General features: G+C 34.9%; 1 protein-coding gene across 1 annotated transcript; it reads right to left on the bottom strand.

Moving 5' to 3' along the window:
- Positions 1 to 2,279: 2,279 nt before the first annotated feature.
- Positions 2,280 to 21,342, bottom strand: LOC138714652 (probable glutamate receptor). The gene is made up of 5 exons (XM_069846715.1): positions 21,179 to 21,342; positions 15,585 to 15,811; positions 13,291 to 13,499; positions 8,215 to 8,486; positions 2,280 to 2,581 (listed from the first exon to the last, which is right to left on the bottom strand). Exons 1-5 carry the CDS (start codon positions 21,235 to 21,237, stop codon positions 2,341 to 2,343), a joined length of 1,008 nt encoding a protein of 335 aa, XP_069702816.1. The 5' UTR covers positions 21,238 to 21,342; the 3' UTR covers positions 2,280 to 2,340.
- Between the last annotated feature and the right edge of the window lie 4,655 nt (positions 21,343 to 25,997).

Raw genomic sequence — 25,997 nt, 5'->3', positions numbered from 1 at the left:
TGATCATAAAATTTTGTGGTTTCAACTGCAACACTACATATAAAATCTTGTCACACGATGTCATCAATCATATTCAAAACAAGTTGATCATCAATCTTCTTGGATAAAATTGCACCACTAGATACTATATCTTGTCGTACGATGTCATCAATCATATTCAAAACAAGTTCATCGTCAAATGCATAGCCACTGTCAAAGAACCTGTTCACATTATCGACGCTTGTGATCCCTTCAAAGTGTAAAAATTATCGTCAAATTTGAACACAGTATATCGATCTGTTAGCCTAGTTGGCTATTGTCAAATCAACATAGTATTCATAAGACGATGTAATATTTATAAATGTTTTCAGTATAATGACATACAAATTCCGATATTGAGATTCTGTATCTGGAGTGCTCTGGGTACGAATTTTATATTCTGTACTGCAAAATGTCGTACATTTACGGTCAATGACAAATCATCATAGACAAATCAGCTCCTATATCAAGTTATTACAAGTAGCTCTAGAAAGTGATCATTTTCTGCTTCACAGCAATTATATTCCTTTTTTTTTTTATTCTAAGCAACAAGTTTCCTTCCCATGACTTTTTCAGACATTACTTTATCCACTAAAGTTCTCTATATTTGGTGCCTTTCTTTAAAGTTATTTTAAGTTGCGTGTCTATATTCTTCAATTAAATAGTTATATCAAGAGGTTTTGAATGTTTTTTTTTTTTTTTTTTTTTTTTTTTTTTTTTTTTTTTTTTTTTTTTAGAATTTTCTATTTTCATTTTTTCACAGTATTGTAGAATGGAAGAAAAAAAAAACGTTCTGACTATTTTCAGCAAGTACGATTGAAGAATCAAACTAGTCTTGGTACACCTGACCCGTCCGGAACAAGAACCACAAATTCGATGGCTATCACGGATACTATATATAGTTTTCTTTTGATGATTTCCATAATGGAGTATTTTCGGATCGTTTGATGTCAATGTAATTGTAACCTGGCGCAGAAAGACCAATATTATGGCACTACAGTCTTATAAAACGTTCACCATCTTCATCAAAATTCAGGAATGTGTTCCTCAATTACTTTCAATTTTTTTTAACGTTTAAGACTCAGGTTAGAGGAACACTTCTCATAGTTCAATGTAATGGTTTGCAAGAGTCAAATGATTAAATCACAGTTTCGGACATAGTTGGTTAATAGTACATTATGCAACGAGCCTATAATGATAGTAATTAGGACGCGAGTATGTTTATGAAACGAGCGCAAGCGAGTTTCATAATTTTCATACGACTTTTTATGCTCGACCATATTTCTAACTTGAAATTATTCATAAGTATTCATGTTATTCTTATCTGACTGAGGAGCGGAACTGACCTTGTGCAATACCTCGTAAATTGTGAGATGCGCGCAGACGTGAAAGTATTGATTTTTTTCCGAGAAACAAATGTCGACATTGACCTTGATATAATCTAGAGAGTAAAATAAAAATTAATCCTGATATAACCTTGAAATTGAATTAGACATTGAAAAACGAGCTGACAAATTGAATTTATTTTAATATTATTTACAATTAACGCTAATTATTATAGTAACAGAACTAGTTGTCTTTCGATTGCATATCCGAGAATAATCGATACTTGCGCTTTCATATTGCTACAATGGTATTTTCTGATTGGTGGAACACCTCAACTTTAATGAATAGGTGTACTTTAATGAGGGCCATTAAAGGGCTGCTACCAGATGTATAATTACTACATTTCGGCATGGTCGAGCATAAATAACATTATGACACGATACTTCAAATGTAACAACGCAATAATTTGAAAGTTTGTGTACAAGTCCAGATGTTCTTTCAACAATATATACACTGCAATTCTTGATTACGAATTAAAAATGGAAGGCATGTCCGTTTGAAGAAACAGTCAGTTTTGCAAGACTGAAAAAGTTTAAATGACGGATTTAATATTTTTGAAATAATCGTTAGATTTGGCGTCTTAACATGTATGGTAAATGAGAACATCATTCAATATTTGACTGGTCACAACCTTCTCTGTGTCTTCGTACACGTGTGATATGCAAACATTGAAAGTGATAACAATTAATCAGGAACAGATACCAGTGAACAGCCAATGGCTTAGATAAATGCTCGGTATTGGAAACCATTAACCACTACCGATAGACATTCAAGTCGTTTGAGATCAAATAAAACATGTTCAAGACGAACATTCCCACTGTGCTTCTAAGAAATTTGGATATGGAGCACGAGTGCTTGGTATAGAAATGTGTATATATAAAGCGAGGTGGAATTCACTGTGTAGGGGTCCTAACTTCCTAACAGGCGCATGTGTTACTAATATTTCTTGTCGTCGAGCCGTTGAGACTTCAGATTTCGCAGATGTGAGTACATCTTCTCTAGAAGAAGAAGTCCTACGGAGATAACAGCGCCATATACAAGAACAAGCAAGGCCGGGTAGAAGTCCTGGATTCGAACACTGGTGAAGCTCTCAGCGCGACCTTGGCACTTGGGGAACTGGATCACCCAGAACTTGTATTCACGGTCAGACAGTCCAGATTCCTTTAACCATCGCACCCTGAAATCATGATGCGAACTTTGCTTATTAAATGTAGATTATTGTATTCATCTGATTTATTCATATATTTTATTTCCATCGGCAGATTTGTTCTTCCGAAAAGTTTGGGGGTTACGTGTAGGTGATATAACTATATAACATTAAACATTATAACATTAAACAAATGTATTATTTTACTTCATTAAAATATTTTCATAGAAATTTTAATAACTTTGAAAGGTATATACATAAATGAGCCATTAAGAGCAGAAGTGGTGTAAGTCAATAATGGGTAATGAGGGTTATAGTAGTCAGTGGATAACAAGAAGGATATATTAATTGCTACTTTGCGCTGTATTTTACAGAATTTTTTACTTTAAACCTCGTTACCCAAATTTGACTTACACCACTTTTGCTCTGAACGGCTCAAATATAGAACCAAAAATATTAATTCTCTGCGTTTGTCTGAACCAAAATGTAAAACCAATGCAGCTTTTTATCATAGTATCAATCAAGGTCCCAGATTATTAAACAAATTTTATTCCAATAATATTTCAATCACGAATCCTCTCCAAATTAATAAAAAAAATGTATTGGATTTGAAGTTTGGACTTAAACATATTAAACACTATTTAATCTGTATTCACTTTCAACTTTAATTTTGTTTTTGTTTGTATTGGAATTCCCTCCTGAGCACGAGTCTTACTCATTCAGGAGTGGGCTAGTTTATCTTTCATTGTATTTATTAATTTGTATTCATTTCAAACTTACTAGCAATAAAAATAAATAAATAATATTATTAAAATAAATTGCCTACTTAAAAACCGCTATATTTTTGCCACATCACTCTCCGATATTTTTATGTATGATGTCAAGAGAAGTAAAACAATTCGGAGGTAAAATAGTCCCCCATTCCGATGTCCGGTCGGGGGCCCTACCTTACGTTGTGTTAATGCAAGGGAAATGTAGCAGTCAGGATACTATAACCACCCCCTCCGTATTCGTTCGCGCCTCTGGAGCACGAGTTTGACAGCATTCGCTACACCAGGCATGTCAGAAATCAGACTCTAAATGTGCAATTTTCTGCGCGGATCGCCGGTCTGTGCAGACTGCATCATTCGAGCGTCGCTCTTACTCTTTCTTAGCTGCGCGTCTAGGTTTCGATTAAATATGCATTTGGACATAATAAGCACACTTAGCAGAATAAAAAAAAACACGGTTATTATCAGTGTCTATACTTGACAACTGTAATACAAGAAACTTTAGGCTTACTCAGTTGTATTTTACAAAGTAGTGGTTTTTAAAGCATAATTTATTAATATGATTTTTATATAGACTAGTATTTGAAGAAAAAAATATTGTACTAATTTCGAAACAAAAAAAAAAACGAACAAGTATTTCATTTTACGTAGTAGGTACTAATTATTTTAAAGTAATAGACCCTACTCTTTCATTGTTCATCCAGGATTATTACGTATTACGTATTTACTGGGACCATTGGTACAAATGTTGAAGAAAATATTATATTCCCAATTAATTACATGCAGTAGGACATTGTGAAGTTTTTACACTGAAATCATTTCCTTGCTTTATGTCAATATAAATTAACATTAATATTAATAAATGATATAAATTAAGCTTAGAATTAAATTTGCATATAGTTTATTTGGAAAACGTTGAGACCAAGTATCGACAAGTTGGAAGCGTTAGGCCTACTGAAAGAAATTAAAAGTGTAGTTTACAAGCTGAGAAGCGACGATATTCTATTTATGTCAGGTTGAAAGGTTTATTAATGTAAGTATATTAGCATAATATAGTGACGTGAGATGCAAAATTTGCCATTATATATTTTTCCAGAAAATTTTTCCGCCTTGCAAATAGTTGCTTTCTTCGTTCCTTACAATCTCAAGAGCCTCATATGTATTCCTCACTATATTCTCATCACTTACCAGTTTATGAAATGAAAGTCGTAAGTCGTCTAATCTTTGATGGCTATGTTAGTACAGACTCCAAAACAACGCCATTGTCAAGTTCGTTTTGCCGTGAGAGTGCTGATTAAGAAATAAGCCCTGGCAATATCATATTTTGAGAACTTTACTAATCTGATCTAAACTGTCACAACACTATTATACCTCGACATGGGCTGATGAAAGCCTTTCATTTTAAAATAATTATTTTTGGATGAGGAAAACATTATAACAATTATGCCATATGATTCGTAATTTCTCTTCTCCGTTATCTGTGAACTCCTCACTTTATTTATCATAACTCATTCACAGACACAGCCAAATAAGCATCCGTACTGAAACTGTGTTAACGTACGTTCACACGTAGCTACTTTTGCTGCGCAACTTTTGTACTGCAGCTGCAAAAGTTGCGTGTAGTGTTCACACGTAAGCCAAGAGTAGCGCGCTGCACGCTACTTTTCGTGCTGCGCAACCCGAGTGCAGCAAAAGTTGCAACTGGAGGTTGCGAGTCTGTTCACACACAAGGCGCTACATTTGCAGCCGCAGTCATGCTGCAGGTTTCCATCTCCGTGTTGACTTCTCAATATACATTTTGTGGTTATGTTCGCATTATTAAGAAACTCATGCGAAAGCTTACTTATCTATTATTCGCTTTTCTGTCCTAACTAGTATTCAGAAATTGGCATTATTTTTAGTATAAAGCTTTCAAAAACGCCTATATACTTAAGTGATAACCAACAGCATATTCACGTAATCAATGTTGGCAACCCTCCTGTTTGAAACTACGCTACAGAAAATTAAAAAAGTGAATTATATCGTCAGCAAATATGCTCAGACTGTGTTGTACATTTAATAACTGTTACAAATAATTTATTTTCATCACATCTAACATTAAAACACATCCAAACAATAAAAGTATCATTGGCACATTTGGGTGGTAACACTGGTCGCAACCGCAGCGAAAGTTTCAACAAAACCGATATCAAAAATGCTGCGGCTGCAACCCTGAGAACCCTGTTCACACGTCGCTACTTCTAAGCTGCGCGCAGCATGAAAAAGTAGCGGGCAGCAGGTTCGGCAGCCGCTACTTTTCGGGTTGCACCGTTGTTCACACGTCGCAGTACGAGAGTTGCGCAGTTTTTGTACTGCAGCGCTGCAAAAGTAGCGACGTGTGACAGTACCTTTACTGAAACAAAGGCTGCTGCAGGTCTGTATAGCCCAGTCGCGTTCCCCTCCAAGGCGATTCACTCCCTCCAGGTAGGGGAATAGAAAGTGCACATCGGCTCGGTTAGAAAAGCCAACGTACTATGGTAGGAACGATCATGATTTTGAAATCAAATGTAGGAAACAGAAAACGGATGTAGGTAAATTCTCATTTTTAAATATGAACTATAAATGATTGGAACGACCTACCTGCAGCGGTCTTTGAGGGCTGTCCTTCCTTAAGGAGTTTAAAGAATAATTTAAAAAATTGTGTATCAAGTGCAAATTAAAATTAAGGTGACATTCAACATTTAATTTTTTAAGGTGACGTGTATTTATCTAGCCTGACGAGTTTACTGCCTTGGTTTGAATTGTAAATTATTTAAAAATAGCGTGTAAGAGGGCCTTAGACTAGAAATGTTTAGTTTAAATGTAATTCTGTTTATAAGTATGCATAAGGATGTAATTATTTGACTTACTTGAACTGTTGTATCAGTGAAGCGAGGTGAGTCAGTGAAGTTATGGTTTTACAGTGCAGTGAACAGTTCCGATGAGTGATAATTTATAGCGTCAATGAAATGTGTTCTATAGTGTCAGTGAAATGTGTTCTAAAGTGTCAGTGAAATGCGTCATAGTGCCACTACAGTGAGTGAGATGAGAGTAAAGTGAAAGACTATTGAAACTTATGTAGGGCCTATACATAATTATGTAGGTTGTATTGTAAAATTAGGTATTTTATTTATGTTTTATTATTATTGTGTTAAATTATATTGTGTATTCTTATTGTATTGTGTATAAAATTGTATTGTGTATTGTATAATTGTATTGTGTACTGTAAATTTATTGTGTATTCCTTATTTTTTTTTTTTTGTGTATTGTTTATATTGTGTATACCACTGCCACCGGGTGCTTGCCCACTTGCAGTGTAAATAAATACATACAAATCGCACACAGAGTACTGCACAATGTGCAGGGTTTTGGCATGCCTGCTCTAGACTAATATTGAACAGTAAATAATAAGAATTTCGGTTAATGAGCTTAGACAAATGAGTGACAACATATTCTCGCGATGTCAAGCTTGTATACGAGGGGAAAGACGACACTTTCAACATCTACTGTAAAATATGTTTCATAATCCATTCCTGCTTCCGCCGTTGTGGGCACTAAGCAGCATTTCACTGGCTGATGCTCGACCTGTAGACCAGAAGTAAGATTCCGTGCTACGACAGCCTTACGTTACATTATTGTAAAAGATAAAGGAAGACGTAAATCAGTGAGTCAAAGCAAGCGCATTATTCTGACCTTGACGTCGTGCGTGGGCATCAAGCGCTAGGTATAAAAAAAGGAAGGGTTGTGTATATGAATAAGCAGCCTGTTGGATTAAGAAAACAGTGGTGCACAAACTTCAAACGGAACTTGAAATTTTATGTCGTTATTTTTATATGGTTTCTTTCTCTTTGATATCATCTATATTGTCTGTAAAACAAAAGTACTAATATCAATTTCTTAATATTGCACTTGTGTTTCAAATCTTAATAACATAATAAAGAGTTAAGAAGGAATATTCACTAAATTCCATAGTAGTATAATATTATACTGTATTAAGTGGATGAAACACATTATTCATAAAGAAAGTGATATTCCAAAGAAAGAGATTGAGTATAACACGATAAGTTGGAATTTATATTGATGGTACCTTTAGCCTTATAAAAGTAATCAATAAGCTAATCAAAACAATATTACAGTACAAAACAAAGTTACTTATGTAGGTACCGTATCTCTTTTAAGTGTAACTAATATTACATAACAAAACTTTTATCGCATTATGCTTTTAAGGTGATATTGGTGAGCAACTTCCTATCATCAGAATATTAAATTATTTTCTCGAAACCTGCTGAAGCTATAGAGCTGACATTTTTACAACACATGGGCACGTATCTTTTGCTTATGATGTAACAGTAGTTGCTTTGTTAATTCATTTCCTTACAAACAATTTCCATGGGAATATTTTCAAAATTTTCAATACACTATCTTCAGTAATACGTATATACGGTATATTAGATTTACGAAAACATTCTGTAAGGATACTAAATAAATAGGCCTATATATGAAAATTTCACTTTTCTATAAAAAAAACTTGAGAAAATATTTCTTTTGAATGAAAAAAATCAAACTTGTAAAAAATGAGCATTAAAATTAAAACTTACATTCTTATAATGCACCTATACTTTTCAGGCAAATCTAAAAATTAACATGGATACAGTTTTAATAAGTTCTCTTCCCTTTATCCATTGAATCAGTGCTGGCCATCCCTGAATATAGCTCGACCAAGCGGCATATACCACCTCTTTCGTCTGTCTCTTTCCTTTCCGCTGTAAAGTGCTCAGGCTCTCCTGAGCTCTAAAGCGCGCGCTTGCTCCTATGGGCATCAGTTGACATGACTGACTTAGATGAAGAATAGGTAAAAGTAATCTGTGAACTTACCCTCTCTTCATATGCTCTCCAAGAGGCGAGCCTTTGGTCACAGCAATAGCAGTCAGGAGCGTAGGGTGCATTCTAATTGTTTTCAGTTTGCATTTCTCGTGTTCTTCAAACGTCTTGCTGATGATCCTGTAGGAGTCAGCATCCCCGTGGAAGGCGTGCAATCCTTGACGAATCTTCTTCACGCCGACCTCCGTGGAGGTGAATGCTTCATTGTCAGGCTGTGTGAACAGATGCTTGTTGTACAGTGTCTTGACGACGCGATCTGTTGTGTCCTAAACAGAAAAAGACATTCGACTTTACTAGATTAGTTCATCCGAATACATAGGACATAGAAACGGTGATTTTTGTTTCAAAAGCAACTCTTTCCTGTAATATTTTTGCTTTGAAATATGAGTGCTGGTGCAAAACTCTCACTTTCCAGTTCTCTGTTCACAGCAGAATTTCCCTTTTCCATGTAAGAAATTCTATAACCAATCTCTCATTTTCCTTTACTTGTTACGTGTTGTTCATGTACATGGGTGGGCGACTGTCTCTCAATGAGAGATGACGTCACTGCTTTCATGCACCCCACACCAGTCCGCTCAGTAGGGGAAAGTAGGATTCAAACGTACAGCGTATTCCGAATCTCACCGTTCCGGTGGCATCAATGACGTCACGTTGCAGCGAAATAAGGAACAAAACTGTTGGAAGGATCGATGGCTGTCATGGCGACTGTGCAAGTTGTTGTCTGTGCCACGCTAGCAAAATTTTGCGAAATTTTCGTACTCCCATCTCATTCAAAGAAAAGATAACATAAACAATTTATTTCTTGAACCGGTAGTAATAACTGGTCCGTTGACATGTTCGCTCATAAGCCATTAACATATTGTTTTTACGTTGTGCTCATTACAAACAATACAGCAGAACACACCGCCATGACACAACAGTGCACGATGTCATTCGTCTGCTAATTCCCGCCCTATGCAAGAACCAATCAGATTCACTGATGGCGGCTGATGGAGACTGCCACCACCTCTGCAAGTTGAATGGCACCGGTGCGACACCGGTGGAGCATCAATGACGTCATAGGTGGAATTCGGAACACCGTGATGCCATCGGATTGCTCACCGGTGAGATTCGGAATACGCTCGTAAGCACTGCTTGTGATACGTCTGTGGCGTTCGCGGAAATGACAGGTACCTCCAAATAATACCTCTGCAAACTCGCCGTAAAAATGGTTTCTTCGTCTGGAAATTACTACCACCGGGAACAGGAAGACGAATACTTTTATGTATTTCATGAGAGAAAGACTATTTGTTTAATTTGTGGAAAAGTAGTACAGCAATTATATTTCTAATTTCAATGTAAAGAGGCATTTTACTTTTTTTTATTGGGTTATTTTACGACGCTGTATCAACATCTAGGTTATTTAGCGTCTGAATGAAATGAAGGTGGTTATGACGGTGAAATGAGTCCGGGGTCCAGCACCGAAAGTTACCCAGCATTTGCTCGTAATGGATTGAGGGAAAAGCCCGGAAAAAACCTCAACCAGGTAACTTGCCCCGACCGGGATTCGAACCCGGGCCACCTGGTTTCGCGGCCAGACGCGCTGACCGTTACTCCACAGGTGTGGACCGCAGAAAATTATGCTACACATGCCATTTCAGGTAATTATAGTTTAACTTTCCTTCACGTTATTGTCTCATTGACGTCCACATTTATTATTTTGTGGTCTGTATTCATTCTTTATTTAAGTAGGAACTGCAACCAACCGACTTGAACTCAAAGGAGACAGCAAACATACTAATTTATTGGTGTGAATCGCTCTTCAGTACTTAACCCTTCGTTACTCGCGTTAAATTTCGTAACGCCAGTACTCACCTGGATTACAATGGTAATCCACATTTGTTTTTGTTTGCAGACATGGTTTAAACATTGCAATTAGATTTAAATGTTAAGAAATATATTGTTTTCAGTTATTACAGTAATGAGAATGAATATGTTACGCATAACGGAACGTAAATATAAATATTAATAATGAAACGTATTATAGTACACAAATTGCATTCAAGTGACATGTTTACATAATGTTTCCACACTGGACGTGTCTATGAGTCATAATTTATTGTTGCACCATAGTTATGAGTTAGTTCACTATCATCTTAATTATGTAGGTTATCTAGAATTGTTGCTCATTCGCTGTTTGAAGGTCACCTGATATCTTAATGTAAACTCTCCCACAGGAAACGCAAGTTCACTACTGCTGACCTTTGTTACGTCATATTTGATAACTAAATACCTCACTCAGGGGTGTAGCAATGAAAAAATTCAGGGATGTAACAATCATTCACACTTCACATATAATATTTTACAGATGTTTTTGCAGTTCAGATTTAACGCACATGATAGCCTAATCTACATCTGATTCAATTATCTAAGTAGGCCTACGCATTTCTTCCATACAGTTCAAACTAATTACATGTTTAGTAAGTCAAAGAAAATAGAGGCCAGCGTCGTGAATTTCTGCTTACATCATAGGCTGAGCATAACTGTTCCAGGACATTCACAGCACATTTAGTTATATTATAAAATGATATTATTTCATGTTTCTAGCTGCCTCCCGTTTCCTCATCCATTGCCTTATCATAATGCATGGTTGATAATGCTAACAGTGTTTTTTTTCTTTGGTACATACGAAATAATTGTGCAGCGTTCATTGAATCCAAACAATGTACTGTTAACTTGCCTGTCTTAGTAGTTGTGAAATGAGGAGGGATTTCTCTTTTGTTTTCTTTCTATGTTCCTACAAGTGTAATTTTGTCATTTTCTAGAAGATCTAAACACAGAGGTATGCTCATGAAACAGTTATCGGTGGTCACATTTCTTCCTGTTCCTTTGATGGGATGAACCAGCCTCTTCACCACTGCATGTGCACTGTTACTTCGGTGAAATGGACAGTCTGGTTGAATACCAGCATAAATTTCGAAGTTATGAGTGTAATATGTTTTCACATCCACCTTAGCAAAAATTTTGATCCAACATTTTGTTGGTTTAGTAGGTATATACTCTTCATGGGACATCGTCCTCTGAATGCAACCAACTGCTCGTCTATAGTTACATATTCGCTTGGACTACAGCATTTTTGTGAGTTGTGAACAAATAACTCTAATACTTCACGTATAGCAGCCAATTCATAAATTTCTTTCCTTTCCTTTTGTCATAAATGTTATCAAAGAGTAGACATCGTAACAAAAATTAGAATCTATTGTAGGTCATTGTCAGGTAAATTGACTCTATTCCTGTGCCATTTTTATCCCATAGTTCTCTTACGTTCAGTCTTCCCGATTTCAAGGCGCCAGCAAAATACAAAATACCCAAGAGTGCCTCAATTTCAACGTCATTTGTTAATTTGCAATCTCTGTCACGTCCGTAATTACGCTTCACTTTTTCAATACAAATATTAGTACCCTTACAATTACATTGATTATTGTCTGATCAATAAAGCAGTCAAAACTCTCTGTGTGGGTCCGCGCAATTCTTGCAGCCCTTTTAGGGCTCGATAAATGAATCACTATATTTTGTGCTCGTCTTCTCCCTCGTTGAGCTACTGGTTCTTCCTGCCAAATTGTAGTCTTTTTTCTATCCGTATAGCAGTTTCCATCATTTATAGACATTAGTCTTTCATCATCACCACCACCACCGTCATCATCATCATCATTGTCTTGTTCTGAATTAGAATCGTGAACTTCATTCTAAAGATCTCCCCTGTTGCTTTCAACATCACTTTCATTTTCAATGCCATCATCCATATCTTCATCCAGCCATTTGCAAATGTTGTTTGTAGTTTCCGTACCCATTGGAGCAAACTGCGAAGAGGATGGAACGATGCCACATATTTTTTCATAAACTTACTGCATTGCATCACTTATAACCATATTAAAAACTATTTCACTTACCTGAACAAAAAACTGACGTCAGTACTCGCGTGGATTACAATGGTAATCCACTCGGAAAAATTGTGCATCACTTTATAAAACTTCGTATAACTTTCCAAAGGGTTGCGACAAATACGTCTAAACACCAGTAATGCCTCACTTAGACTGTGACGAGAAATTGCATTGACGCTCAACTACGCAGTGCTGCAGGCAGTGACGTAATAGAGGATTAAATATCAGTGGATTACTATTGTAATCCACGCGAGTACTGAAGAAACATTCAGTGCATTAATAAACAAACAATAAAAAGTATCGGCTTCTATGTCTTAATCAGGGTAAAATACTTCGACTTTTTTTGACGTATGTAGTGTAATTTGAATATTTAATTAATAAACAAACAATAAAAAGTATCGGCTTCTATGTCTTAATCAGGGTAAAATACTTCGACTTTTTTTGACGTATGTAGTGTAATTTGAATATTTAATTAATAAACAAACAATAAAAAGTATCGGCTTCTATGTCTTAATCAGGATAAAATACTTCGACTTTTTTTTGACGTATGTAGTGTAATTTGAATATTTAATTAATAAACAAACAATAAAAAGTATCGGTTTCTATGTCTTAATCGGGATAAAAGACTTCGACGTATTTTTGAAGTATGTAGTGTAATTTACAACTTCGTGACCAGCCTGGTACGTTTTTCTGATTTCAAATATCTGCTGATGTAAAGTACACGTTCCTTTTATGGTAAATAAGAAAATATATTTTATTTTTTGATACAAAAATAATGAATAGGAGGATAAAAGTTAACACGGAAAGAGTTTGTGGTTAATAAGTAGAAGAATATTATATTGCTTTCGTTTTTTGGTCACAGTCCGTCTCTGCACTGTTATTCGCTGCATTACCTGAGGAGATACCCACTCCACCCATCTCCCTGCGATAGTGGTGTGCGGATTGCATTTCTATTACGTCACAATTTCGTGGTGTTTGGCAACCAGTGCTTTTAAGCTTTGTATAATGAGAAAGTAGAATACAGAGACGCGAAGTCAAAATCTGAACAGGTAAAAATGTTCCGATTCGACAGAACTTGTAAAAATTCTTACAAGTATGAAGTCAGCCTTTGTAGAGTTCTGAAATGAATTGTTTCTGTATGTTGACTCACATTGATAAATCTTCTGTTTGCAACGAAGTCCTTCATGCTCAATTTGAACTGGCTGTCCAGGAGGTCTTTGAGAGTCTGGATCTGTGAACTGGTGGTCTGGAGCAAGGACACGATGATGGCGGAGTAGGACGTGGTCACGAACAAGGACAGCATCAGCAGCGAAAGGAATATGATCCTCGAAGACACGTTACGTGGATCCCGCGAGGTTCCTGGCAAAATAAGGAAGTTCCTTGCTACTATAAGCTTACGTATCAATTTTTAACAAAGTAATGCATTAAATTGTTTAGTATATTTTGCTGCGCATTTTTAAACACTTTATACTATAAATGTACCCAAAACATTTCAATGAATCGTTTCCACTTCACTATCCGATAATCCGAAAAGACATTTGAAGCAAATTTTCAAGAGAAAGCAGCTACATTAGAATACACACCTGATAATAATGATAATAATGATAATAATATTAATAATAATAATGAGTACTCGACTCATCTAAAAAGCTGTATACAGACAACAGCAGATTACAAATATTATATTTGAAATATATTAACATTCTAGGTATTTTAGCTTAACTCTGCTACATAGTTTGTTGAATTCTTTGTAAGTTCATACATATGTATGTATACTTTTTGCTGTTGATTGCAAGAGAAGGCCTTACGGCCTTAACTCTGCCAGCTAAAATAAATTATTATTATTATTATTATTATTATTATTATTATTATTATTATTATTATTATTATTATTATTATTATGATTATCAGTGCGGTTTTAGGCGTAATAAATCTACTATTGATCAGATTTTTTGTATTCGAAAGATAATGGAGAAAAAATGGGGGTATAAGGGTACAGTGCATCAGTTATTCATAGATTTCAAAAAGGCATATGACTCGGTTAAGAGGGAAGTAATATATGATATTCTTATTGAATTTGGTATACCCAAGAAACTAGTTCGATTAATTAAAATGTGTCTCAGTGAAACATACAGCAGAGTCCGTATAGGTCAGTTTCTGTCTGATGCTTTTCCAATTCACTGCGGGCTAAAGCAGGGAGATGCACTATCATCTTTACTTTTTAACTTCGCTTTAGAATATGCCATTAGGAAAGTTCAGGATAACACAGAGGGTTTGGAATTGAACGGGTTACATCAGCTTCTTGTCTATGCGGATGACGTGAATATGTTAGGAGAAAATCCACAAACGATTAGAGAAAAAACGGAAATTTTACTTGAAGCAAGTAAAGCGATCGGTTTGGAAGTAAATCCCGAAAAGACAAAGTATATAATTATGTCTCGTGACCAGAATATTGTACGAAATGGAAATATAAAAATTGGAGATTTATCCTTCGAAGAGGTGGAAAAATTCAAATATCTTGGAGCAACAGTAACAAATACAAATGACGTTCGGGAGGAAATTAAACGCAGAATAAATATGGGAAATGCGTGTTATTATTCGGTTGAGAAGATTTTATCATCCAGTCTGCTGTCAAAAAATCTGAAAGTTAGAATTTATAAAACAGTTATATTACCGGTTGTTCTGTAGGGTTGTGAAACTTGGACTCTCACTTTGAGAGAGGAACATAGGTTAAGGGTGTTTGAGAATAAGGTGCTTAGGAAAATATTTGGGGCTAAGAGGGATGAAGTTACAGGAGAATGGAGAAAGTTACACAACGCAGAACTGCACGCATTGTATTCTTCACCTGACATAATTAGGAACATTAAATCCAGACGTTTGAGATGGGCAGGGCATGTAGCACGTATGGGCGAATCCAGAAATGCATATAGAGTGTTAGTTGGGAGACCGGAGAGAAAAAGACCTTTGGGGAGGCCGAGACGTAGATTGGAAGATAATATTAAAATGGATTTGAGGGAGGTGGGCTATGATGATAGAGACTGGATTAATCTTGCACAGGATAGGGACCTATGGCGGTCTTATGTGAGGGCGGCAATGAACCTTCGGGTCCCTTAAAAGCCATTTGTAAGTAAGTATTATTATTATTATTATTATTATTATTATTATTATTATTATTATTATTACCCTTCTTCTGAATTTATATGAATTTAATTTTATCCACAACGGTTTAATAACACACAATGCTTATTACCAACTATTCTACAAACAAACAAATAAATAAATAAACTAAGTAACTCATTCGAGCGCCAAAAACAGTGTTGTAGGTATGTCAACATGCATTTCGCAGTGTATTTTTCATCAGCATCTCAGAAAGTTATTTTTGGCACTTGGCATATTCAGAATGCTAGGTCCTCATTTTCTTACGGCAATATAAAGCATACCCACCTTCTTGGCAGATAACCGCAATCGACGTGAAGATGGATTCAACCATTGTCACAGGCTCTGCTTGCTTCGAATTCAACAGCCTGTCCTCTGCGTTTTGGCTGATATACATGGCGAGGGTGAAGATGATCATGATGACGAAGTACGCCAGCCACACGGCGCGACTGAATGGCAGCGTGTAGATGTTGGATATTTCCGACAGGGAAGGTTTCAGGAACAGAAAGGCACCCCTGAAATGCATTAATGAGTCTCGTATTCAGGGTTGTAGTCCCAAACTTTACAGTGCCGGAGCTCTTTTTTGTTGTTTTTTTAACTTTTGGGGAAGGGGAAGGTTTGGATGCAAAAAATAAGACAAAGAAAGAAATGTGAACAACTGGATAATACCCACTGCAGAGCAATGTCGATGTTACTCGCTGGCCACTAGTCACCAGGCCGTACCGAGCCGTGCCAAACAAAACACAATCGAAATGGTGGTAGTAAAATTCGCGACTATATTCTTGAATAATTCACTGCATTAGTCAAGTGCAAGACTTCTGTTGCATTCAAACAATTATAAAATACGATAATTTGGTCCAGGGAGCACCCGTTTTTGATGCAAAATTATTTGTTTGGCTTGTTTCTTGAATAAAATTACGAAATGGCGTTCCTGTGCTTAACATTTAATAAAAAAAGAAATATAGCAAAACTGTTTTGTCTCGATACTCTCATCTAAGTCACATAATAGGTCACGTAATCTACTTCAATATATTTTCGCAAATATATCTTGTAGCTAACAGTGGTGCTATCTCTCAGTAATGTTCAGAACGAAGGAGGTAGAGAGAGAAAAAAAAACAAATTTCAAAGATACCGTGGGAATTCTCCAGTCTAGCGCAAAAAATTATTCATATGTTTGAAAAGCAATCTATTGAAAATGTTGGCGAATAAACGAGTGCAGCCCACCGTGAAGCAGCAAAAGCGAAATTTAGATCAGCTTATTACATTGCGCAGAATAATCACCCTTACAGTGACCATTTCGGTTTACTTGAGCTTCAGAAGCTAACTGGAGTAGGTATTGATTGGTGTTGCCTTGCATTCTCCTTACAGTCTTACTTTATGGCATTTCTTCGCTAAACTGGAGAATTCCCACGGTATCTTTGAACCGTGCCGTTACGTTTAGCACCAAATTTAAGTAAATACACAATCTCGCCAACATAAGAACACGACGTTGGTGTGTGGCATCGTTGGAGGGAGAAATTTGTTTCTTTTCTCTCTCTACCTCCTTCGTTCTGAATATTACTGAGAGATAGCACCACTGTTAGCTACAAGATATATTTGCGCAAATATATTGAAGTAGATTACGTGACCTATTACGTGACTTAGATGAGAGTCTCGAGACAAAACAGTTTTGCTATACTTCTTTTTTTATTAAATGTTAAGCACAGGAACGCCATTTCGTAATTTTATTCAAGAAACAAGCCAAACAAATAATTTTGCATCAAAAACGGGTGCTCCCTGGACCAAATTATCGTATTTTATAATTGTTTGAATGCAACAGAAGTCTTGCACTTGACTAATGCAGTGAATTATTTAAGAATATAGTCGCGAATTTTACTACCACCATTTCGATTGTGTTTTGTTTGGCACGGCTCGGTACGGCCTGGTGACTAGTGGCCAGCGAGTAACGTCGACATTGCCCTGCCGTGGGAATTATCCAGTTGTTCCATTTTTTGTGCTATTTTATGAGCACTGGATGTTTTTTGTTCAATTATTTTTTCGTAGTGACTTATGCTGATTTGATCTGTTCGATCCGTAGCAATTTACTTCATGACTCACTTTACAGCCTAGCTTACATTGCTTACACTCAATCCACAGATAAGCTTCTTTTTTACTTGACCACATATTTTTTTTCATTCCGTACATTCGGCCACTCACTTTGCAGGCCGACTGTTTGGCTTTCACTATTTTGAACATTATGACGTTGAATATTCTTCGCAGTCATACTGGAACTGTCTGTATCTTCTATAACAGTATATCTGGTTGAATTACTAGCTTCATCAAATAGAAGCGATAGGTTTGAGATATCAACGATATCAGGAGAGGAAGCTTTTGTAACTCCACTAGTAACAGCAATGACGCGAGAAAAGAAAGAAGTTAATGTTTTTTGTCTATGTTTATTTTGTTCCATATTTACTGAAGGACAATAGATAAAAACAAAAGTTTCAAGCAGTCTTTTAGTCACGTTATAGGCAGTAAGTTAACTGTTTAAAATTCACTTCGTAAAATAACTGGAAACAAACACAACACATTTCGGTAAGTAACACCATAGACAATCTCCTGTATCGTACAAAGACGCGAAAACTAACGAAATACGATACGAAACGAAAGCGAATTAGGAACGTGATCATTTCGCGCAGGCGCACTAAAGTTTAGTTTGGTGGTTGTCCTGTCACCGATTCTTCCCCCATTTCTCAACACACACAGTCTACGCTCCTAGCGGTCTCGCGACCCTCTACTTCCGAACTTGTTCCGATTTTCTAAAGGAAGCACAGAAAATATAATCACTAAATATTCTGATATTAACTTAGATATCGTTAGCTGGGAAAGTATTGTGATGCCAAAACAGATTTTAAAATTCCAAATCAGTGCCGGAGCTCCGCTCCACCTTCGAACACAGTGCCGGAGCGTCGCTCCGCTCCACCTCCACTACATCTCTGCTCGTATTTGCAAAGAACAAAATTACACCTGAGCCTGAGATTGAAAAGGAAACCTTCCCAAATCACCAAATCGATGTATCCCTGGAAAGTGGAGGCAGTGTAAGATCTGTAGTTCTTTTCGTGGTTCTGGTCCTTGTAATACTTATCGTAGTCCATGTCATGGTATTTATCATAATCCTTGTCGTTGTGTTTGTTGTGTTAATTGTAATATGTTATCGTGGTCCTGATCTTTGTCCTTGTCGTGGTCCATACAGTGTTCCTTGCTGTCTTTCCCGTGAGTCTGGATTTGTCATTTCAAAATTAATATTGTTCTCCTACCTTGGAGAATGACTTTCCTGTTACACGGTATATTTCAAACTTTCATGAAAGGTAAACGATCGAGGGCATAAAGAGAGACCTACATCAGAAATAGACAACTGATAACATTTTGCACTGGTGTGTACTTTGGAGTAGGATGAAAATAGGCCTACGCATGCACGACCAGATGTCTTCCTGGATATGTCGATATCGCGTGAACTGCGCTATAGAACTTTAACTTTCAACGACCAATATTCGTCACATTCCTTTTTTGGGGAATTGTATGTCTTTGTACTGTCGTGTTTTTTGCTGTATTTACAGCTACTGTTGTTAGGCCTTGAAAGTTAGAATTCCCACACAGAGACTTGTTGCTATGGAAAGCATTCTTCATAACATAAAACTATACTGAAATAGACCCATTACAGTGCACTTATTGTTACTTAGTTACCATTACAGTATAGTTTTTCCAAGGCTTTGGAATAATATTGCTGTATTTGTATTCCTGGAGTTGTGGAAGAGAAGGCCTCATGGCCTTAACTACACTAGAATAAATAAATAAGTAAATAAATAAATTAAATAAATAGATTAAATAAATAGATTAAATAAATAAATTAAATAAAGAAATCAAATTAAATAAATTAAATAAAGAAATAAAAGTAAATAAATTAAATAAATAAGTAAAATTAAATAGATAAATAAATTAAATAAATAAATAAAATTAATAAATTAAATAAGATAAATTAAATTAAATAAAATTAAGTAAATGAATGAAATTGAATAAATTAAATAAATAAATGAAATTGAATAAATTAAATAAATAAATAAAATCGAATAAATTAAATAAATAAATAAAATCGAATAAATTAAATAAATAAATAAAATTGAATTCTCCTTCTTCGTCTTCTTCTTCTTCTTCTTCTTCTTCTTCTTCTTCTTCTTCTTCTTCTTCTTCTTCTTCAGAAGGTGCTACAATTTCGTCGAAGTTTTGACCTTCTCAATCAATTTACGCCATTCCTTTCTGTTATGAACAAGATTTGGCCAATTCTTTACATTCAGTGTTTTCAAATCGTTGGTTATGTTTTCCTTCCAATAAAATTGAATATATAAAATAAATAAATGAAATTAAATAGATAAATAAATTAAATAAGATAAATTAAATTAAATTAAATTAAATTAAATAAATAAATGAAATTGAATAAATTAAATAAATAAATAAATTTGAATTCTCCTTCTCCTTCTTCTTCTTCTTCTTCTTCAGTAGGTGCTTCTTCTTCTTCTTCTTCTTCTTCTTCAGTAGGTACTTCTTCTTCTTCTTCTTCTTCTTCTTCTTCTTCTTCTTCTTCTTCAGTAGGTGCTACAATTTCGTCGAAGCTTTGAGCTCCTCAATTAATTTACGCCATTCTTTTCTGTTATGAACAAGATTTGGCCAATTCTCTACATTCAGTGTTTTCGAATCGTTGGTTATGTTTTCCTTCCAATAAAATTGAATAAATAAAATAAATAAATAAAATTAAATAAATTAAATAAATAAATAAAATTAAATAAATTAAATACATAAATAAAATTAAATAAATTAAATACATAAATAAAATTAAATAAATTAAATACATAAATAAAATTAAATAAATTAAATACATAAATAAAATTAAATAAATAACTAAAATTAAATAAATTAAATAAATAAATAAAATTAAGTAAATTAAATAGATAAATAAAATTAAGTAAATTAAATAGATAAATAAAATTAAGTAAATTAAATAAATAAATAAAATTAAGTAAATTAAATAGATAAATAAAATTAAGTAAATGAAATAAATAGATAAAATTAAGTAAATTAAATAAATAGATAAAATTAAGTAAATTAAATACATTAAATAAATACATAAAAGTAAATAAATAAATAAATAATATTGCTCTAAATTTTCAAAATTGTATTTGCAATTCTTAAAATATGATCCTACAAAAAATGTTGTACAATTCAAGTTTCTGAAGTGCATTACTATATCTCTGAAACTGAAAAACTCACTCAGCTGGTTTTTCAAGCTTTTCCTTGGTTCTGTAAAAAGCACTTCCCAACTTGAATCGTAATATATTATTTATTTTATGTCGTGTCAAACATGTGCAAAGCATTCCGCACTTAAAACGCATACACCATTACTTATAATCTTACTGCACTTTTGATATTCCTAGCACTTATAGATAATTATGAAAACAGGTCTAGTCTAAGGAAAAATGAAACAAAACGGCCTTTCTCGACCTTAAACCTCTTCCGGTTTGCACGATTATTTGTAATTGTGAAAGTCTACATGGCGCTGTCTCCATTCATTACTAAGCCATATATATTTTTTTTTAATAATTACGAATACAATTTAACTTTATTGGGAGACCGGAGGGAAAAAGACCTTTGGGGAGGCCGAGACGTAGATGGGAGGATGATATTAAAATGGATTTGAGGGAGGTGGGATATGATGGTAGAGACTGGATTAATCTTGCTCAGGATACGGACCAATGGCGGGCTTATGTGAGGGCGGCAATGAACCTCAGAGTTCCTTAAAAGCCAGTAAATAAGTAAGTAAGTTAGTAAATATTTAACTTTATTAGACTTACTCGTATGCCCCTACTTCTCCGGCGTAATCCAACACGTCCAACCTCCTGGTTTTGAACATGATACCACAAGATGAGAGGTCTATCTCTTCACGCTGGAGCAGCCCCACTATACCGTCATAGTGCGTCGAGTTTATCGGGAAACCCCAGGATCCCTGAGGTGTCACATTCAACCTAAAACACATCATTGTGATAGCAACAGTAGATAACGTTCAATTAGTATATTCATTAAAATTTACAGATCAGACAAATTGTTGACATTAATTTACTACCCTAAAATCCAAAACATCTGAAAATAAATTCCGGTACTTATTTCGTACATATCTAAAATAGTCTCTGCAATATAACAATATAAAAATGCAAAACAGCATTTTTTAACATTGTAAAATCAATAATTCACGGAAATAGATAATTTTCAAGTAACAGACGCAGTAGTAGTAGTAGTATTAGTAGTATTTATTTATTTAACCTGGTAGAGATAAGGCCGTCAGGCCTACTCTGCCCCTCTACCAGGAGATTCCAACTATAATATGAAGAATAAAATTACAATTACTATTAAATTTACAATTACAATTACAAATAACATTACAATTGGTATTAAATTTACAATTACAATTACAATAAAAATCAAAGTACGAAAAGATTACCTGACTAATTAAAGCTAGATAATTTATCAACAGTAATCTCACTAGACGTTTTGATTTATCTAGAGAAAATCAAAACTCGAGTGGGATTTAATTGACTATTACACGATTAGAAGAAAGTATATAAAGCTTAGAAGTAACGAAGTACTCCAATACAATAAAATATTGACTTACGAAAATACAACTGTCTTCAAATGTATTATTGTACCATCTCAACATTACAAATATTACGCTAGATGCATGCTAGATGGCAGTAGTGTCTTTATAAAGACACTGTAATGATTACTATTCAATAAATCTTAATATTAAACAATCTCTGATACGTGACTATCCATAATATCATAAAGCAGAAGTTCTTTTTATCCTCTCAGAGCAGAAGCTATAACATAACCTAACTAATATACACAAGTGTTAGAAAAGTTTTAATTAACGACGATGACATAAAAAATAAACATGAATAATTATTATAATAATAATTATTGAATGTACAATTTTCAAATTTGAATGTGGTTGGTGGTTCAATTGATGTTATATTGGACGTGTGCATGATAGAAGTGGAACTCGTTGATTTAGGCCTACATGGTGTATTCAACTTATTCAGGATTTCCGAATGGTGCTCTTCATTTATTTGTAAATCGGATTTCAGAAGATGCATAGGTATGATCAGTGATTTTTATTAATTCTTGATCTTGAATGCCAATGCGAGTCATATTGAAACTGCTGTGCATCGACTGGAGTGGTTTGTAATTTTATATATATTTTTGACGTCCAGACCAGCGCAGTTTCAAATGTTGGCAAACAAAGAAACAAATGCTAGGGACGCGATAAAATTAAACAAATGCTAGGGACGCGATAAAATTAAACAAATGCTAGGGACGCGATAAAATTGTGCGATAAGCAGCCATGATTGGTTGAAATACGTCCTTTCGTATCGTTTTATTGGTCAAAAGTAATATGACGTAGTAAGAGTGTAATAGTCATAGAAAAACAAAGAATATTTTATATTTACTGAATTACAAATTAAACCTAGAATAACAAAATTGTATAGTGATGAAATTATTGGATATTGAAATATTTTGTGATAGATTAAGGAAACTATTTACAAGAAATCAATTACTGACCAAGTGCCTAGTAAGTTTGCGTTTGAATTCAATTTTATTTCGACAGTTCCTGATGTTAGCAGGTAACGAATTCCAGAGTCTTGGCAGGGCTATTGTGAAAGAGGATGAGTATGAGGAGTTGCGATGGGATGGTATTGTTAGTATTGTTTCCTGACGAGAGCGTGTGTTCAGATTATGGTGGGAAGAAAGGTAAGTGAAGCGAGACGACAGGTACGAAGGAATAGAAGAGTTCAAGATTTCGAAGGGAAGGAGAAGTGAATGTAAATTTCTTTTCTTATCTAGTTTAAGCCAACCTATTGCTTCCAGGGATGGGGTAATGTGATCATATTTACGAACATTGCTTACAAAACGTACACACAAATTATGAGCACGTTGAAGTTTCGTTTTGTTGTCGTTGGAAAGGTCAGTCAGTAAAATGTCAGCATAGTCAAAATAGGGCAATGCAAGCGTCTGTACAAGGGACTTTTTTAAGCAAGAAGGGAGATGAACATTTATCCTTTTTTAGCACATGGATAATAGAATATACTTTTCTGCAGAAATACTTTCTTAAACTCTAAAAATCATTACAAATATCATAGGCACACGACAACTCGACTAGTGCGATCACCACACGATTGAACTCATCAGATGTATCTTCAACACATAATCACAATAAGAAATGGACGGGTACAATCAGTTAAATTCATAAAATTATTTAAAACGACGAACTCCCAAAGTATACAAGTCTTAACACGATGGAATATTCGATAAAATCAATATAGCCTACAGAGCTTTCATTTCAAAACTTTCCTGTGTAAATAACTAATTATTTAAATTGAATTCAATTTAAACAAAAAAAAAAACACGTCAATTTAGATATTGAGGGGGAAGTCTGAAACCAGGCTTAATTGCATTTTAGATTTCACCACCACCCTCAGCCACTCCCTCTTTCAAATTTCAAATGGAATCCCTACATTTTTATACTTAAATATGAAAGAGCGTGATAAAGGAGATGAAGTACACCTCTTCATTACACAACTTTTAACACTGTATGACTTCGGAATATGTGTGATAAGACTTCGTGTTAAATTCTAATGTATCATGTTTATATGTTCAGACCTATTATGGGTCATCCTCAGAACTGGTCGTTGCTGTCTTGGCGCCTCTTGTTTTGTTTCCTGTGAGGGTGTGTTCGTGTGGTGTAAAGTGGAGTCAAAGAGTGTCTGTGTTCTGAAATTGAGTTGTGGGTTGAGAATTTATTTGGGGTGTGTATTTGTGTGTCTATACATCCAACCAAAAAGCCAGAAATTGAACACACTAGAACAATATGAAATGTGCAGAAACACAAAAATACACCCCAAAGAAATTCTCAACCCACAACTCAATTTCAGAACACAGACATTCTTTGACTCCACTTTACACCACACGAACACACCCTCACAGGAAACAAAATAAGAGGCGCCAAGACCAGCAACGAGCAGTTCTGAGGATGACCCATAATAGGTCGAAACATGTAAACAAGGTACGTTAGATTTGAACACAAGAAAGTCTTATCATACATATTCCGAAGGAAATGAAGTGTTACGCAACGCGTGAGATGTAGAAGCAGAGAGTATATATATATATATATATATATATATATATATATATATATATATATGTGGCCTTCATGACGCTAATATTTTATTAAAATTGTAAATAATTTTGATATGAATCACTGCGCCTAATATCTAGAAAATACGGTAGAAGTAAAACAAATTCTAACTGCACCTGAAGTTGCTGTATTTGGCAATGAGTTGTGTCTCAACGTAGTTGTACTTAGGGTAAGAGTTTATGTGCTTGTAGCGTACATCGAGGTAGTTTTCCCAGACGTCTGCCACAACCTGAAAACAGCAAATATTAATGTAAGCTTTATATACTCGTATAGTTTTGTAAAAAAAAAATATATTCTTTAAGTTGAAATACGACAATTTAAAATCTTCTTTTACGTATAGGCTTAGGGTTCGAGTTTAATTTAAATACATTTATACAGAGTGATTCAGATCTTATGTTACAGAAGAATGGGGTGAATACAGAGTAGATCTATTCAAACAAACATTTTTCATTAATCGATATGTGTCCTATCTCGCATCGGTACGATGCTGCACTTGTTTTAGTTTTGTGACTGTTTGCCACAGTGTGATTGTTTGTTATTGCTAAGAGCATTGATTCGTCACTGTGTGTTGTTTTTGGGTATAGTTATTGTTACTCAGTCATCAGAGAGTTAACATTAAAAATGGAGTGCTAGGGCCTGATAGAACTAACCGACGTGCATTTGGTTTCCTCAACAAAGCGCAGAGCGTCTATGTAATATTGTATAACTGTTCAAAATAACTTAAATAAAAGGGCTTCGTTAATTAACTGTCAAGTAATTTCCTACGACATGATGAAGACATGGAATCACGAACCACACAACATATTGCTTTCTTCAAACAACAATAACTAATTATTTTAAAAGGACAGGTTTACATCAGCCCCATGTGGCTTGGCTTGAAGAAAATTTGAAAAGAACTAATCATATAAATTTATGATATATATTTTTTTAGATTATTGGACATACCCATAAAATGCTGGGAGAGAACTTTCACAAGAATATACATCGACAGAAGTACAATGAATACGTCCGAATGGATAGCTCAGTTCGTGAGTAAAAACACTTATTATAATTTTTTTTTTCATTTTATTGGGTTATTTTACGACGCTGTATCAACATCTAGGTTATTTAGCGTCTGAATGATATGAAGGTGATAATGCCGGTGAAATGAGTTCGGGGGTCCAGCACCGAAAGTTACCCAGCATTTGCTAGTATTGGGTTGAGGGCAAACCCCGGAAAAAACCTCAACCAGGTAACTTGCCCCGACCGGGATTCGAAGCCGGGCCACCTGGTTTCGCGGCCAGACGCGCTGACCGTTACTCCACATGTGTGGACACTTATTGTTAATAGGGTACTGAATTTGATTAAAGAAAAACCTAATGAAAATTATCAAAATCAAAATCGCAATATTTCCTAGTTTACGTAAATGGATGAACTACTTTTCT

The sequence above is a fragment of the Periplaneta americana genome, chromosome 15 (genome assembly GCF_040183065.1).
Source record: "Periplaneta americana isolate PAMFEO1 chromosome 15, P.americana_PAMFEO1_priV1, whole genome shotgun sequence".
Lineage (NCBI taxonomy): Eukaryota > Metazoa > Arthropoda > Insecta > Blattodea > Blattidae > Periplaneta > Periplaneta americana.
The sequence above is the reverse complement of the archived record's forward strand: the minus strand, read 5'-3'. Positions and strand labels throughout refer to the sequence as shown.

What these genes read in the sequence shown, in the direction of transcription:
- LOC138714652 (XM_069846715.1), bottom strand. Translation starts at nt 21,237, where the DNA reads ATGTTCAAAACCAGGAGGTTGGACGTGTTGGATTACGCCGGAGAAGTA. An exon ending in TGCGGTTATCTGCCAAGAAG is followed by an intron (nt 13,500 to 15,584) that starts GTGGGTATGCTT and finishes TTATTTTGCCAG; the next exon opens with GAACCTCGCGGGATCCACGT. An exon ending in GGAGAGCATATGAAGAGAGG is followed by an intron (nt 2,582 to 8,214) that starts GTAAGTTCACAG and finishes TCATGATTTCAG; the next exon opens with GGTGCGATGGTTAAAGGAAT.